Raw genomic sequence first — 16,952 nt, forward strand, 5'->3', positions numbered from 1 at the left:
ACAGCTTCTCAGAAGAGTCAGAGGTGCCCACGACACTGACTGCTCTCTGCGTGGCACTGTTCCCCAGGCTGGCACGCACCTGCCGGCGCACCCCCATCATCTCTCAGCTCAACACAGGGACAGTGTGTGGCACAGGTGGACTCCTGGTGCTCACCGAAGACATGCCTCTTCCCCACAATCAAGTGCTTGGGCTCGCCCGTGTGGGGCACTGCGGTTTCCCTGTAGAGAGTTCTGCTCAGGGCATCCTCCCAACCCCCATGCGGCAGCCCAGCTGGCTCATCCTCCCTTGGTTTGAGGAGCAGAGAGAAGTGCAGGGCACTTACTTCTCTGGCTCTGTCCCCCCCCCCCCCCACACTTCCAATTGGCTGTGACTGTCCCTGCAGATTCCTGAGGATGACCCAGCCAATGCACCTCCCGATGACACTGGGAAGAGCAGTGGCATGAAGCTGGGCAAGAAGTGGAGAGCCGTCATCTCCCGCACCATGAACAGGAAGATGGGCAAGATGGTGGTGAAGGCGCTGGCCGAGGGGAAGGTAAGGAGCAGGGTGCCAAGTCTCTGTGCTCAGATCCCAGGGTGTCAGCACAGGACAAAGGCCTGGAACTCAGAGAATCCACAGAACAGAAAGGACCAGTGCCCAGAGCGAGCTAAGATGGAGCTGGTGCCAGCTTGGCTGCCAGCCCAGCTCTTCCCTGGTGGCTCCTGTACAATCGAGGTTTTCATTTTCCAAAGCAGAGTTCCCAGCCCTTCTGATTGCAAAGAAAATCTTGTGAACATGACCTGATGTGCTAGGGCCTGCCTGAGCCTGCAGGGGGCAGCCCACCCAGCAACTCCCTCCCCAACGGTAGTTAACTCTGGTGCCTACCGACGACAGTGTGATGGCAACACTTTCACTGCTGCTCCTTTTAGGAATTGTGGGATCCTGAGCGAGACTTGAGTATGAACATTCTTGCCTGTCTGACCTCTAAACCCCTGCGGGTGGGGTTCCTCTCTTAGTTATGCCTCTAGTGCAGGCATGTGGAAATAAACGCCTGCCCTGCCCTGGTGCATGAGAACAGATAGCACCCGCATGCAGGTGGTGGTGGGCGGGGGACTCCCCGCTGGCTCAGGCTACATAGTTATCCTGTAGTTGGGGCAGAGGGTGCTCCAGCCAGCCTGTATCTCACCATTCCTGAACCAGTGTCCCATTCATTCACCCCACCAGCTCCTCTGAGGCAGGGCACGGGCTGGTGGCTGCATGGCAACAGGGTAGCTGTTCCCGGGGTCTGACTCTCCCCTTCCAGAGAGAGTGCAACAGTTTATTTGATCACTCAGGTTCTGCTGCTTGCCACCCTTCACTGGACAAGCACCCGTCAGATGAGCTGGCTTTCCCCCCTCCCCTCCTCGGGCTCGCCTGACTGGCTTAGGGTTAGCAGGTTCCCCATGTGGGGTCGGAACCTCTGCCCTCACCTCTGGAGCTTGTTTCATGCCAGCCCCTTTTCACCTTTGTCCTCTGCCCTGGGCTGGCTTCCTGCAGCTCTCTGCCTAGCTTTGGATCAGGTTGGGGTTCCGCTCGCTAAGCCATTCTTCCAACTCTGAGAGCAGTCTCTACATCCTGGAGCGCGCACTCCCCATACCAGCCATCCCCTCCCTGAGATACTCGCCCGGCTCATTGCAACTTTAGACTAGTTCTTATCAGGCCTTCTCTGAGCCCCTCGCTGTCCCTTTCCATAAGCAACAAAGGTGAGCTCAAACTTCTGTAGCAAAGTGATTTTAAACTTACCCCAGCACTCTTCATCTCCCGCATGACTAGCCCGTGTCCACTGAAGGCTGGGTGGACAGTGTGAAGCAGCCAGGCCACAGCAATCCAAACAAAGGCAGAGGAAATGGAATGACTAGACGAGAAGGTGGGGAAGGGGGGCTGACAGCTCTAGGTGGACACTTCCCATCCACTGACCTAGACCCCCCCCCTCCAAGCAAGTGAAACAGGAAAGTGAGCCCCTGGCTCCTCTTTACTCCACCACTCAGCATCACTTGCTGCCAGGAGAACGCCCCTCTGATATACCTGGACCCAGTTTTCAGACCCAGGAGTCCCAGGTCTGTGGATTCCAGATGGTGATCATGCTCGGAGCTCTCCCATTGCTCCTTTCTGTAGCAGCTAGCCCATGTGCTCAAGGCGGCACCCAGCATCTGTGCCCACTGGACACAGAGAGCCAAGCTTGGGCCCTTGTTACATTGCTTTTGTGACGGTCTGAGTACCAGCCCCTCTAACACAGCCATGCTGCAGCCTTGCAGCCCCTCTGCCCCAGCCTGCACTAATTGCCTTGGCCTCTGCCTGCAGGGAGAAGTGGGGGAGGAGGGGTCCATGTCCCCCATGTTTCTGGACAGCAGCCTGGAGGAGCCAAGCCTCGAGAAGATGCCCTTGTCGTACGTGGAGCTGGAAGAGGACGTGCACACGCCGCTCAGCCGCCAGACATCCAGTGGTGAGCGCAGGGGCCGTGCCGCTCAGTGGGAGCGGGCAGGGAGGGGCATTTTCACATGCCACCATCCTCCCAGCTCCCCTCCCAGGGCCAGCTCTCTCCAGGCACCTCTGGAGACAGGAGAGGGCCCACCCCCAGCAGGAAGGGCAGAGGCTGGAGCAGTCTCAGCCTAGCCCACATGGACACAGCACCCTGTCGCCCTCTGGCGTTGCCACTTGACTGTGCTCCCAACCCAGAAGGGGTGAATCCTCTTGACTGTTCTTCCCCCCTTTCCCTGCCAGCTCAGAGGGCAGCCCCAGGCCCCTGCTGCTAGGATGACCAGATGTCCTGATTTTATAGGGACAGTCCCGATTTTTGGGTCTTTTTCTTATATAGGCTCCTATTACCCCTCACCCTCTGTCCCGATTTTTCACATTTTGCTGTCTGGTCACGCTACATGCTGCCTGCCCCAGGGACAGTGCGGCACAAGGGCCGACAGGGCTTCAGTGATTGCCAGCACCTCTGCCACACTTTGGCCTCAGCCTCGTTGTGGCAGAGCCCTGGCCAGGGAGCTGCCCTAGGCGAAGGTGGGAGAAGCCACCTTCACACTACCATGGCTGCAGGGGCTCGGGGCTGGCTCAGTTCATCTGGACAGAGTGCATCTCCCATGCGTTTAACCTGCTGTAACCAGGCTCAGAGCCACGCGCTCAGGCTCGCATTTAGACCTTGCGGCTCCCTCACTACCCCCAGACTGCAGCACCCTGGCTGCAGCCGGCACCCGTCCATGCACACAGGTGGCCTTAGAGCTGTGTACAGAGCTGGGCTCAGACTTGGTGGCAGGGGTTTGTAAATGCAGCGCGTGTACATGCCCTTTGGGTTGCCAGGTGTCTGGTTTCAACCAGAACGCCTGGTTGAAAAGGGACTCTTGTGGCTCCAGTTGGAGCTGTGGGGGATGGCGCCTGCAGGAGCGAAGGCAAAGCTGTCTGGCTGCCCATGCGCCTAGAGGCTGCAGGGACCTGGTGAGCATTTCCTCGGAGCCGCAGTAAGCGCTGCCGGGATCCCGCATCCCTTCCTGTACCCCAACCCCCTGCCCCAGCCCAGAGTCCCCTCCCACACTCCAAACCCCTCATCCCCCACCCCACCCCACCCCACCCCAGAGCCCACATCCCCAGCTGGAGCCCTCACCCTCCTCCGCATTCCAAACCCCTGGCCCAGCCTGGAGCCCCCTCCCACACCCCAAACCCCTCATCCCCGGCCCCACCTCCAGGCAAAGCCCTCACCCCCACCCCAACCCCCTGCCCCAGCCTGGAGCCCCCTCCCCCACCCCAAACCCTTCATCCCTAGCCCCACCCCAGAGCCCACCCCCAGCTCAAAGCCCTTACCCCATCCTGCACCTCAACCCCCTACCCCAGCCTGGTGAAAGTGAGTGAGGGTGGGGAAGAGCGAGCGACGGAAGGAGGGGGATGGAGCTAGCGGGGGGTGGGGCCTCGGAGAAGGGGCGGGGCTTCAGAGAAGGGGCAGGGTGTTCGGTTTTGTGTGATTAGAAAGTTGGCAACCCTCCGTGCCCTAGACACTGTTCATGGGGTTGTGGGGGAGATGTCGGGCAGCAGAACCTCACCTCAGGCCCTCAGCAGCCTCGTCCTGCCTCCTGACCCGGTGTGGCGAGAAGTAGCTGCGTGTTCCTTCACAGTGCAGAGAACAGGCAGCAGCAGTGCCCCGGCGGTGACGGTCCCTTGCGGAGCAGGGGGAACCAGCTCTGCCCACCGTGGGGGAGGGGCACCCCTGAGCCTGTGTTAGGTGCGGATCTCACACGTGTCACTGGGGCTCTTGCTCGTTGGCAGCTGGAGGGTTGTGGCAGGCGCAGCGGAAACAAACTCCTCAGCCCAGTGCAAAGGACAGAGGCACAGTCACTTACCTAGTCACAGGCTGCCCTTGGGTGGGGCCAGCTCTCAGGAAAGGGAAGCAAAACCCCTGGCCTGGCTGGCACAGCAGGAGAGGCTGACATCTTGCCCCTGCTGCAGGAAGTGAATTGGGCTGCACCAGCCCCTGCACCACAGGCAGCAACCGCGACAGCATGAGGCTGGAGGAGCCCAGCCTGCCCTACAGTGGCCCTTTCTGCGGGAGAGCCCGGGTCCATACCGACTTCACACCCAGCCCCTACGACAGGGACTCGTTGAAGCTGCGGGTGAGTAAGGCCCGACCGGCTGGGGCAGGAGGAAGGCGGGTGCAGAGAGAACGATCTATTACTGAACACACACCACCGGGTCCACACGCACTTGGCCTCAGCTCTCCCCCGGCTCAGCTGGATGAGCTGCTGGCTTTGCTGGCAGCTCAGCTGAGTGGGTGGGGGCTGGGCCTTTACCATAGCTGCCCATTCTCCTGGTGCAAATGGAAACAGAGTACAGGAAGGGCCCAAGACTCCTTTGGCAGTGCTTCGTGTGTCATTCCCGCGAGACATGACTCCCATGCTGCACAGGTGTAGGTCATGCCACAAGGCGCCAGGCGGCGTGAACTGGGACTAACACCCCCTTCCCGGCTCAGCTGCTCTCCGGGGCCTGGCCCAGTGCATAGACACCCCATGGCTCAGGGGCTGGACAGGCCCAGCTGCTAGGAGAGCCCTCTCCAGCCTCACCGGGGCCTGCATTGCAGCAAGCAGGATCACCCCCCAGGCCCACTGTAGCCATCACAAAGGCACAAGCCCAGGCTGTGCCCCGTGGCAGGCCCCTCCTGGCAGCTCCCTGGGCAGAGCAGAACTCCACTGCTGGGAGGCTGGCTCTGGTGCTGGCTCTGCTGCCCCCACCAGCCCAGAGCCCCACCAGCCACCCCCACTGGCTAACAGGCTATAGAAAGCTCAGCCTTGTAGACTGGGGCCAGCAGCCCCAGCACCCAGCCCTGTGCCCTGCAGCCAGGCCCCGCTATATCAATCCTGCAGCACAACGGAGTCAGAGAACAGCTGGCTCCCCAGGCACACAGAGCTGCTGAAATTACCCTAGCCTCTCCCCGTCCTCCCAGTGCCCAGAATAAGGGGGGAGGGGCTGGGTCAGGGGCACACCTTCATCACAGCACCTGAGCATCATGGGTTTAGGCCTCATGGGTTTCTCCTCCCACCCTCCAGGCAGCAGGGCCATAGCCCCAGTGTACATGGGGGGATCAAAGCCCAGAGAGGCTAATGGGCCTGTCCAAGGTCACACAGGGCCTCTATGGCAGATCAGGGAATTGAACCAGGGGCTCCCAGTTCCTAGGCCAGTCTAGTCCAGGGTGCTGCATGGACTCTTGGGAACACTGCAGCCTTGGCATCAGGGCAAGCAGCCCCAAACCAGTCTCTCACTCCCAAAGGCAGAGAGGAGGCTTAGAGCCACCTCCCACCCACAGATACCGGGCCTCAGCAAGGCTCTTCTGCTTCAGTCTCTGCTGTGTGCTCCCACTGGCTTAGCTCCTCAGGTCTCCCCTGGCGCTCCCACCCCCCTGAGCAGCTGGCTGGTAGGGTACTAAAACGCCAGCACCTGGCTGAGCCCCAACCAGCACTAGAGGAGTTGACCCAGCGGGTGCCAGTAGGGAAAATGTGGGGCAAAAAAGCTTGGCAAAGGCAGCCCCAGCCCTCGCCTTCCTCACTGCAGGGGTACGAGAGAGGACGACACCCACCCCCAACCGTGGGAATGGCTACAGACGGGCTCCAGGGAACAAATGCCAGTGCCTTTGCCTGGCTGTCCCCCGCAGCACATCAGCTGTCCTGTGGGGGGCCAGGCCCCACCCAGCTCCTACCAGTGCCTCTGCTAGGGGAGCCCGTGGGCACAGACCCAGCAACAACAGCACAGGTGGGACAAGCGCAGCCCTGTCCCACCTGCCAGGGGTAGAGATTCTCAAAGGGATTCCTCTTTGTGTCTGGCCCAGAAAGGGGACATCATCGGGATCATAGAGAAGCCCCCCGTGGGTACCTGGACGGGGGTGCTAAACAACAGAGTGGGCTCCTTCAAGTTCATCTACGTGGACATCATCCCCGAAGAGCCAATGCCAGCTCGCAAAAGCCGGGGGCAGAGCAAGAGCAAGCGGCCCAAGCCCAAGACCTTACACGAGCTGCTGGAGCGCATAAACCTGGAGGTGAGAGTCTGGCCACGGGCTCTGGGGAAGGGGAGGACAGGCGACCTGCACAGACAGACACCAGCGGTAGGGTGACCATACTCATAGACAGACTCATAGATATTAAGGTCAGAAGGAACCGTTATGATCATCTAGTCTGACCTCCTGCATAATGCAGGCCACAGAATCTCTCCCACCCACTCCTGCAATAAACCTCTCACCTATGTCTGAGCTATTGAAGTCCTCAAATCATGGTTTAAAGACTTTAAGGTGCAGAGAATCCTCCAGCAAGTGACCCATGCCCCATGCTACAGAGGAAGGCGAAAAACCCCCAGGGCCTCTTCCAATCTGCCCTGGAGGAAAATTCCTTCCTGACCCCAAATATGGCAATCAGCTGAACCCTGAGCATGTGGGCAAGATTCACCAGCCAGATACCCAGGAAAGAATTCTCTGTAGTAACTCCCATCCCCATCTAACATCCCATCGGGCCTATTTACCATGAATAGTTAAAGATCAATTAATTGCCAAAATCATGTTATTCCATCATACCATCTCCTCCATAAACTTATAGAGTTTAATCTTGAAGCCAGATAGGTCTTTTGCCCCCACTGCTTCCCTTGGAAGGCTATTCCAGAACTTCACTCCTCTGATGGTTAGAAACCTTCCTCTAATTTCAAGTCTAAACTTCCTGATGGCCGGTTTATATCCATTTGTTCTTGTGTCCACATTGGTACGGAGCTTAAATAATTCCTCTCCTTCTCTGGTATTTATCCCTCTGATATATTTATAGAGAGCAATCATATCTCCCCTCAGCCTTCTTTGGTTAGGCTAAACAAGCCAAGATCCTTGAGTCTCCTTTCATAAGACAAGTTTTCCATTCCTTGGATCATCCTAGTAGCCCTTCTCTGTACCTGTTCCAGTTTGAATTCATCCTTCTTAAACATGGGAGACCAGAACTGCACACAGTATTCCAGGTGAGGTCTCACCAGTGCCTTGTATAACGGTACTAAAACCTCTTTATCTCTACTGGAAATACCTTGCCTGATGCATCCCAAGACCGCATTAGCTTTTTTCACGGCCATATCATATTGGCGGCTCATAGTCATCCTGTGGTCAACCAATACTCCAAGGTCCTTCTCCTCCTCCATTACTTCTAATTGATGCGTCCCCAGCTTAGAACTAAAATTCTTGTTATTAATCCCTAAATGCATAACCTTACACTTCTCACTATTAAATTTCATCCTATTACTATTACTCCAGTTTACAAGGTCATCCAGATCCTTTTGTAGGATATCCCGGTCCTTCTCTAAATTGGCAATACCTCCCAGCTTTGTATCATCCGCAAACTTTATTAGCATGCTCCCACTTTTTGTGCTGAGGTCAGTAATAAAAAGATTAAATAAGATTGGTCCCAAAACCAATCCCTGAGGAACTCCACTGGTAACCTCCCTCCCGCCTGACAGTTCATCTTTCAGTATGACCCGCTGTAGTCTCCCCTTTAACCAATTCCTTATCCACCTTTCAATTTTCATATTGATCCCCATCTTTCCAATTTAACTAATTCCCCATGTGGCACCATATCAAACGCCTTACTGAAATCTAGGTAAGTTAGATCCACTGCCTTTCCTTTGTCTAAAAATTCTGTTACCTTCTCAAAGAAGGAGATCAGGTTGGTTTGGCACAATATCTACCTTTTGTAAAACCATGTTATATTTTGTCCCATTTATCATTGACCTCAATGTCCTTAACTACTTTTTCCTTCAAATTTTTTTCCAAGACCTTGCATACTACAGATGTCAAACTAACAGGCCTGTAGTTACCCGGATCACTTTTTTCCCCCTTTCTTAAAAATAGGAACTATGTTAGCAATTCTCTAGTCATACAGTACAACCCCTGAGTTTACAGATTCATTAAAAATTCTTGCTAATGGGCTTGCAATTTCATGTGCCAATTCCTTTAATATTCTTGGATGAAGATTATCTGGCCCCCCCGATTTAGTCCCATTAAGCTGTTAGAGTTTCGCTTCTACCTCAGATATGGTAATATCTACCTCCATATCCTCATTCCTATTTGTCATGCTACCATTATCCCTAAGATCCTCATTAAAGACTGAGGCAAAATATTTGTTTAGATATTGGGCCATGCTGAGATTATCCTTAACCTCCACTCCATCCTCAGTGTTTAGCGGTCCCACTTCTTCTTTCTTTGTTTTCTTCTTATTTATATGGCTGTAGAACCTTTTACTATTGGTTTTAATTCCCTTTGCAAGGTCCAATTCTACTTGACTTTTAGCCTTTCTCACTTTACCCCTGCATGTTCTGACCTCAATAAGGTAGCTTTCCTTGCTGATTCCTCCCATCTTCCACTCCCTGTAGGCTTTCTGCTTTTTCTTAATCACCTCTCTGAGATGCTTGCTCAGCCAGCTTGGTCTACAACTCCTGCCTATGAGATTTTTCCCCTTTCTTGGGATGCAGGCTTCTGATAGCTTCTGCAGCTTTGACTTGAAGTAATCCCAGGCTTCCTCTGCCTTTAGATCCATAAGTTCTTCAGTCCAATCCACTTCCCTAATTAATTTCCTTACTTTTTGAAAGTCAGCCCTTTTGAAATCAAAAACTCTAGTCGCCGATTTATTTTTGTTAATCCTTCCGTTCAGTTTGAACTGAATTAGCTCATGATCACTTGAACCAAGGTTGTCACCTACAACTATTTCTTCTATGAGGTCCTCACTATTCACCAAAACCAAATCTCAAATGGCATCCTCTCTAGTCCGTTCAGCAACTACTTGATGAAGGAATCCATCAGCTATTGCATCTAGGAAAATCTGAGCCCTATTATTATTACTAGCACTTGTCCTCCAGTCTATATTTGGGAAGTTAAAGTCTCCCATGATCACGCAGTTCCCATTAGTATTTACTCCATTAAACACATTAAAGAGGGCTCTATCCATATCCAAATCAGATCCCGGCGGTCTACAGCTCACCCCAAGCACTATCCCAGGGGAGGCTCTAGTAGTTTTCTTCCCCATTGTGATTTTTGCCCAGACAGACTCTGTCTTATCCATTCCATCGCCTCTTATTTCTTTACATTCTACCTCATCATTGATATACAATGCTACTCCGCCACCTTTGCCTTCATTTCTGTCTTTCCTAAACAGCACATCCCCTTCCATACCTGAACTCCAGTCATGACAACTACTCCACCATGGTTCTGTTATCCCTAGAATACCTGGTTTCACTTCCTGCACCAGTAGCTCGAGTTCCTCCATTTTGTTACCGAGGCTCCTCGCACTGGGGTACAAACATCTTCATTTTGCTGTTTGGCCTCGCTCACATTCTTTACCCGATTAGGCCTGGACATTCTACAGCCAGTATGACCTATTAGACTGGTATCCACACTGCCCTTCCTCCTTATGTCCATTCTCCTACCCACGGCTGTATCCCTTCTTACTTTGTTTTCTTCCCTCTCAGTGCTAAAATCCAGCATGGAGATTACGTCCTGTTTTGGCTGGGACAGTCTCTTTTTTTAAGCCCTGTCCCGGCCACCCTGACTTTTTTTGGCAAAAGCGGGGTGCGCAGGAACAGGGTGGGCAAGCGGGTATGCCAGCCCCGCCCAGGGAGGGAGGCAGGGCTCAAACAGCGGTACTGACACCAGCCCCAGCCTCGTTCATCTCTCATACCAGTGACAGCTCTGCCAACCTGCTCCATAGGATCCCTGCACCATTCAGTGCAGCCACAGCGAACACGGGGAATGAAGCTGCAGTGCAAGGCGTCAGAATGCTGCAGTTCTTATCTATAGACCACAACACAAACTATGGCATGTCTGCTTAATCATTTGTTCCTCATTATTATCATCACACATGCCCCATTACTAAACCCTCCCCAGTGGATATTGCCAGCTCCAGGGGGCAGAGTTAAGGTGGCCTGGGATGGGGGGCGGTGTACCTTTAACTTTGTATTTCCTGATTTTCAGAGGTTTAAGTTTGTGTTACCTTAACTCTTCATTTGCTGGTTTATAGAGGTTTCAATTTAACCATTCTTGATATACTGCGGGGGACACTAGGCAGCCTCATCTCTGCATTAACTGATTAAGTAGTTTATTTAGTTTTTAGATTAAATTCAATTTTCACCTGCCCCCACATTTTCAGCTCTAAAGCTGCCACCAGCAATTATATTGATAGTGAGTAACAATGCAGTAGAAACTGCTAGGAGGTAGCTGGAGGTTTGGGTAGCCAGGCAGAGACAGCTGGAAATTCTGGCACCTGAGAAAGAATGGGAGGCAGTTGGGATTGTGGAATAAACACATCAGCTTGATCTATAATATATAACTAATGGAAGAAAGGGGAAGTTGATAGAAATGAATTTAAATAAGAAGTTACGTGTTGTAGAAAACTGATAAGGGAAGCAAAGGGACACAAGGTGAACTCAATTGCCTTCAGAATTAAGGACAATAAGGAATTTTTCAAATACATTAGGAACAAAAAGAATCCCGATAATAGTATTGGTCCATACTAGAGGGAAATGGTAGAATTATCAATAATAATGTATAAAAGGCAAAAGGTTTCATTATCTAAGGAAAAATAATGATATAGTCTCATCATATTATGACAATAGCACTCTTTCCATTTCAGTAGTATCTCTGGAGGATATTAAATAGAAGCTATTAAAGTCAGACATTTTTAAATGGGCACGTACAGATAACTTGCATCCAAGAGTTTTAAAATAACTGGCTGCGGAGCTCACTGGATGTTAATGTTGATTGTAATAAGTCTTAGAGCACTGGGGAAGTTCTAGAAGACTGGAAGAAAGCTAATGTTCCAATTTTTAAAAAGGGAAAATGGAATGACCTGGGTAATTATAGGCCTGTCAGCCTGACATCGATCCCACCAAGATAATGGAGTGGCTGATACAGGACTTGATTAATAGAAATTTAAAGTAGGGTAATGCAAATCAACATGGCTTTATGGAAAATAGATCCTGTCAAACTAACTTGATATCTTTTTTTGATGAGATTATTATCTTGATCAACAAACTTGTAGTGTTGATGTAATAGACTTCTGTAAGGGATTTGACTTGGTACCACACATTTTTATTTAAAAAAAGCCCTAGAATATCATCAAATTAACATGGCACACATTAAATGGATTAAAAATTGTCTAACTGATAGGCCTCAAAATGTAACTGTAAACAGGGAATCGTCATTGAGCAGGTGTGTTTCCTATCTGACCTTTTTATCAATGACATGGAAAAAAAGTATAAAAATCACTGAAAAAGTTTGCAGATGACACAAAAATAGGGGTAGTAGTAAATAATGAAGAGGAAGGGTCACTGATTCAGAGTGACCTGAATTGCTTGGTAAACTGCGCACAAGCAAACAATACGTGTTATATTCATCTGGGAACAGAGTGTGTTGGCCATATTTACCGGATGGGGGACTCTGGCCTGGGAAGCATGAATTCTGAAGGAGATTTGGAGTTGTGGCAGCTAATCAGCTAAACACAAGCTCCCATGATGATGCTGTGGCCAAAGGAGCGAATGTGATCTTGGGATGTATGAACAGGGAATCTCAAGTAGGAGCAGAGAGGTGATTTTTCCTCTGTATTTGGCACTAGTGCGACCGCTGCTAGAATCCTGTGTGCAGTTTTAGTGTCCACAGTTCAGGAAGGATGTTGGAAAACTGGAGAAGGTTTAGAGAAGAGCCACAAGAATGACTAAGGATATAGCTACACTGCGCTAAAAGACCCATGGCACCACGTCTCAGAGCCCGGCCAATTGACTGGGGCTGTGGGGCTAAAAAGAGGAATGTAGATGCCTCTTCACCTCCCAAGTCTACTCTGCTATTTTTAGCCCTGTGCACCCGAATCAATTGAGCCGGGCTCTGGGATTCAGTGCCATGGGGTATTTTATTGCAGTGTAGACATACCCTAAAAGCTTAGAAAACCTGCCTTAGAGTCACAGATTCAGAGAGCTCCATCTGTTTAGCTTAACAAAGAGACGGTTAAGGAGTAACTTGATCCCAGTCTGAGTATCTACATGGGGAACAAATCTTTAATAATGGGCTCTTCAGTCTTACAGAGAAAGGTCTAAAATGATCCAATGGCTGGAAGTTGAAGCTAAACAAATTCAAGCTAGAAATAAGTTGTAAATTTTAACTGTGAGAGTAATTAACCATTGGAACAATGTAGCAAGGGTCATGGTGGATTCTCCATCATTGACCATTTTTAAATCAAGACTGGATGTTTTTCTAAAAGATCTGCCCTAGGAATTATTCTGGGGCAGTTCTCTGGTCTGTGCTGTACAGGAAGACAGACTAGATGATCACTGTCAGGGTTCCCTCCCCACTCTGAACTCTGGGGTACAGACGTGGGGACCCACATGAAAGACCCCCTAAGCTTAATTCTACCAGCTTAGGTTAAAAACTTCCCCAAGGCACAAATCCTTTCCTTGTCCTTGGACGGTATTGCTGCCACCACCAAGTGATTTAGACAAAGAGTCAGGAAAAGGGCCAGTTGGAGTTCCTATTTCCCCAAAATATCCCCCCGAGACCCCTTCACCCCCTTTCCTGGGGAGGCTTGAGAATAATATACCAACCAATAGGTTAACAAAGTGAGCACAGACCAGACCCTTGGGTTTTTAGGACACTAAAAACCAATCAGGTTCTTAAAAGAAGAACTTTATTATAAAGAAAAAAGTAAAAGAAGCACCTCTGTAAAATCAGGATGGAAAGTAATTTTACAGGATAATAAAAAGATTTAAAACACAGAGGATTCCCCTCTAGGCTCAACTTCAAAGTTACAAGAACAGGAATAAACCTCCCTCTTAGCATAGGAAAAATTCACAAGCTAAAACAAAAGATTTCCTTGCTATTACTTACAATTTCTGTAATTTTAGATGTATCATTTCAGTAGGAGCTGGGTTACCTGCTTGGTCTCTCTCTTTGTTCCGAGGGGGAACAACAAAGAGAGCACAAACAAAACCTCGCCCCCCCCCCCAGATTTGAAAGTATCTTCTTTTCTTATTGGTCCTTTTGGTCAGGTGCCAACCAGGTGATTTGAGCTTCTTACCCCCTTTCAGGTAAAGGAGGGATTTTATGCTACCCTTAGCTGTATGTTTATGACAATCACAGTGGGCCCCTCTGGCCTTGGAATCTGGCCCCATCTGTTCCTGTTAATCAAATTGACAACAAAATAGTTAATACTGACAAGGGTTAAAGGCCATGATAAGACTAGCATTGGCCCTTGGAGTAAGAGGGCCATTCAATACCCAGCTGGCAGATCTCACTGCAGTGGTCACACTGTTCCTCTTTGCACAGGGATTTTTGCAGCCTCATGTGCTAGGAACAGGGTTTTTAAATGAAAGTTGAGATTCTGTAGTCCAAGTCTGCCCAGGGTGAAGCTCTCAGCTGAGGGATGCAAAGGCTAGATGAGTGTCTCCAAGGATATACGCTCTACAGGCTTAGCTGTTGTGTGAGGTTGATTGTCTCTGTCCCCAGGAGCACATCTCCACCTTGCTACTGAATGGCTACCAGACCCTGGATGACTTCAAGGAGCTGCGGGAGACCCACCTGAATGAGCTAAACATCATGGACCCCCAGCATCGTGCCAAGTTGCTCACAGCTGCTGACCTGCTGCTGGACTATGACGGTAAGAGGCAAACACCCGCTCTGCTACCTTCCTGCACCCAGAGACCTCTCCCCTCTGGGCAGTTGCTCTATAACAGCCAGTAAGCTCCAGGCCAGGTCTGGCCCTTCCCTGGAATCCACCTGCTGCTATTGGCACAGACATCCACTGTTCAAGGACATGGGAAGCAGAGGAGTCTGCAGGCGGGCTGTATCCACTGACTCTTAGCCACTAGGACAGACTTCCCCTACAGGGCCCCAGCTGGCAGCCAGAGCCAGGAGTGCCCTGCATTTTACCACAGCCAGTGTTCAAATTACATCCCACATGGCAACTGCTCTGCCAAGGAGCCACCCCAGTGCCAAGCAAGGGCGAGCCACCAGGAGACATCCTAGCTGCAAGCTGCTCTGTGCACCTGGGGGAGAAGCAGCACAAGTGACAGAATAAGCCAGGGGGCCTCACCCAGTGCAGCTGGCTAGATTTAGAGCAAGTCATATCTCATTACCCAGAATGCCTCTGCACAGCCCCTAAGCATGCAGGGAGCAGCCTCACCCTCCCACCCCCAGCTTGGCCCAGCCAAGGGCAGGCTGGGCCCTGCTCAGAGCTCCCTGGGAAGCAGCCCATGCCCTTTAGCCTCTAACGCTTTGGCTTCTCTCCCCCCTGCAGCGGCCAGTGAGGCTGAGGAAGGAGAGAGCTCGGAGCCGCAACCTTCCACCTCAGACCCCAAAGGGGACATTCCCCGCGACTCGGGCTGCTTCGAAGGATCTGAGACACTGGAGAGTGGCCGGGATGAGATGGAGCTGAACAGCACAGAGGAGCAACTTCAGACCCTCTCTCTAGAATAGTCCTCCTGAGCCTGCCCCCTCCCTGCCCCAGCACTGTCCTCCCAGCACTACACCACATCAGGGACTGAGCCTGCAGAGCAGGGAGGACAGGACATGACACCCCAGGGGCACACTCTACCCTGACCAACATCTGGGGAGATTCCTGGACCACAGATGACCACCCCCATGCTGGGAACACTCATGTGAGCCCTGCAGGGGAAGACACTGGGGCTGTTTTATGGTTCCATGGGGCAGCTGCCTAGGTCCCCACCCCAGGATACATCTCCCCTTTGGGAGCTGCACGGGACCCCTCTCTGCACTCCTATCAAAGACAAAGGACCTGCTTCTGCAAATAGCTCAGCCTCCAGCATCTCCGTTAGAAACTCCAGCCTCAGAGCCTGTGCATTAGCCATGAACAGGTGTTTTCCTGCCCCTCTGCCTGGCACCCACTGTGGTCTGCTCACACCCTCTGCCTGGCCTTACCAAATGGCCGAGGCCTCAGTCAGCAGGACACCCTTCGAATGGGAAGGATCCAGGAAGCTCCTGGGCAATGCAAAGCCACACAGTTTATCCAAGAGGGTGTCTGAGGCTATGCAATGGGAGATGCCCACTTTCAGCTGAAGCTCCCTGGCATCAAAGGCTCTTTGCAAGGGAGGCTACAGGTAACCTAGGAGCTGGTGCTAACAGGGTGAGGGAGCCGGGAACTGAACAAGAAGTGAGACCATTGTGTTTCTAATGCAACTCTCAGGGTGGTGGAGGGGGACAGACAGCAGAGCAGGGCGATGGGTGCCACACAGGATCCTCGCCATCAAGACTCAGCAAGCGCTGGGAGCCGAAGTCTGTAGCCTCCCAAGCTGGCATTCCTCAGAAAGGGGCGAGTCCCTTGCAAGGCAGAGCCTAGCCATGTGGCGACCAGCTTGGCCAGAAAGCAGAGGGTTTGGCTCCAGGGGCTTTGCCATTCCTCGTCACAGGACATTGAGTTATTAGAAATACGGCCAGGCTGCAGCAGCTCCCCCAGCCAAAGGCGCGGGCCAGCTCACTACAGCAACAGACCAGGCCATCGCTCCAGCCTGCCACACATGCCCACTGAGGCCAACCTGGCTCAGGCCAGCAGACTTGTTTGGGAAGCTGGTAGGAAAGACAGCACCTTGTGTTGGAAAGGCCCTGCATTGTGCTCGCAACATTCCCCAGTGTGTGGCCATTCTGCCTTCGTGTGGGCAGAGTCCTCGCTTTGCAGCGGGCGCTGTGCATTGGAACAGCTGCCTTGGGAAGGCACACACTGCGTGTGCACCGAGGAAGCCGATACTGACTTGGTTTGTTTGAAGTGATCCTTGGTGCTTAGTCCCCGGGCCCACAACTGCTCAAGAGCCCCCTGTGCAACAGAGAATGGGGGCACCCCCAATGTGAATTCATGTGTTCCCTACAGAGCTCACACCCCTGTTCAGGGCTGTCCCTGACAGACTAACACTGCAGCGTTGGGGCACGTCGATTACGGATGCAGCTGATGGATGCAAGAGGGTGCTGCATTAAGAGCAGCAAGAGCCCACCTAGCTTTAGACAGCAAGCAGGTTGGGTTCTATTGGGGCTTGTCCCAGGGCAAAAGGGCTGGACCAGCTTTGGCACAATGTGGCTGCACCAAGAGTTCTTCGGTTAGCTTATGTTAAAAGGGCAGGAAATAGTCTTGCACTGGAGCTGCACCCATATGCTGTTACCCACAGAATATGCTGAGTGACTGGGAAATGGGCCAATTCCAGTCCTGGAGTAAAAGGCTACAACACCCACTAATGCTGATGGGAGATACATCTGCTTACAGCAGAGTCACCTTTGGCACCATGTCTGTGGCAAGCTTAGCCCTGAATTCCAGGACTCCTGTGCCCATAAAATCTCTGCCTTTCTGTTGCAGTAATGTAGGTTTGGGTGTTGAATTCACTCCCTTGTGCTTGACCCCAATAAAACATGCTCTAACTTGCAACTCTGTGTGTTGGCCTCCTGCCTGCACCACA

The 16,952-nt window shown here is 51.9% G+C and overlaps 1 protein-coding gene across 1 annotated transcript in view; it reads left to right on the forward strand.

Annotated features, from left to right (window-relative positions):
• Positions 1 to 16,921, forward strand: part of SASH3 (SAM and SH3 domain containing 3) — a 30,029-nt gene extending 13,108 nt beyond the window's left edge. The window contains exons 3-8 of the mRNA XM_084639648.1: positions 384 to 533; positions 2,319 to 2,460; positions 4,458 to 4,621; positions 6,328 to 6,534; positions 14,002 to 14,152; positions 14,792 to 16,921. Of these exons, the coding sequence (XP_084495774.1) occupies positions 384 to 533; positions 2,319 to 2,460; positions 4,458 to 4,621; positions 6,328 to 6,534; positions 14,002 to 14,152; positions 14,792 to 14,970 (993 nt within the window). The 3' untranslated portion in view covers positions 14,971 to 16,921. The remainder of the gene's footprint in view (positions 1 to 383; positions 534 to 2,318; positions 2,461 to 4,457; positions 4,622 to 6,327; positions 6,535 to 14,001; positions 14,153 to 14,791) is intronic.
• Positions 16,922 to 16,952: the final 31 nt, after the last annotated feature.

This window comes from Lepidochelys olivacea (genome assembly GCF_965140295.1).
Source record: "Lepidochelys olivacea isolate rLepOli2 genome assembly, chromosome: 9".
NCBI classification, from domain to species: Eukaryota; Metazoa; Chordata; order Testudines; family Cheloniidae; genus Lepidochelys; species Lepidochelys olivacea.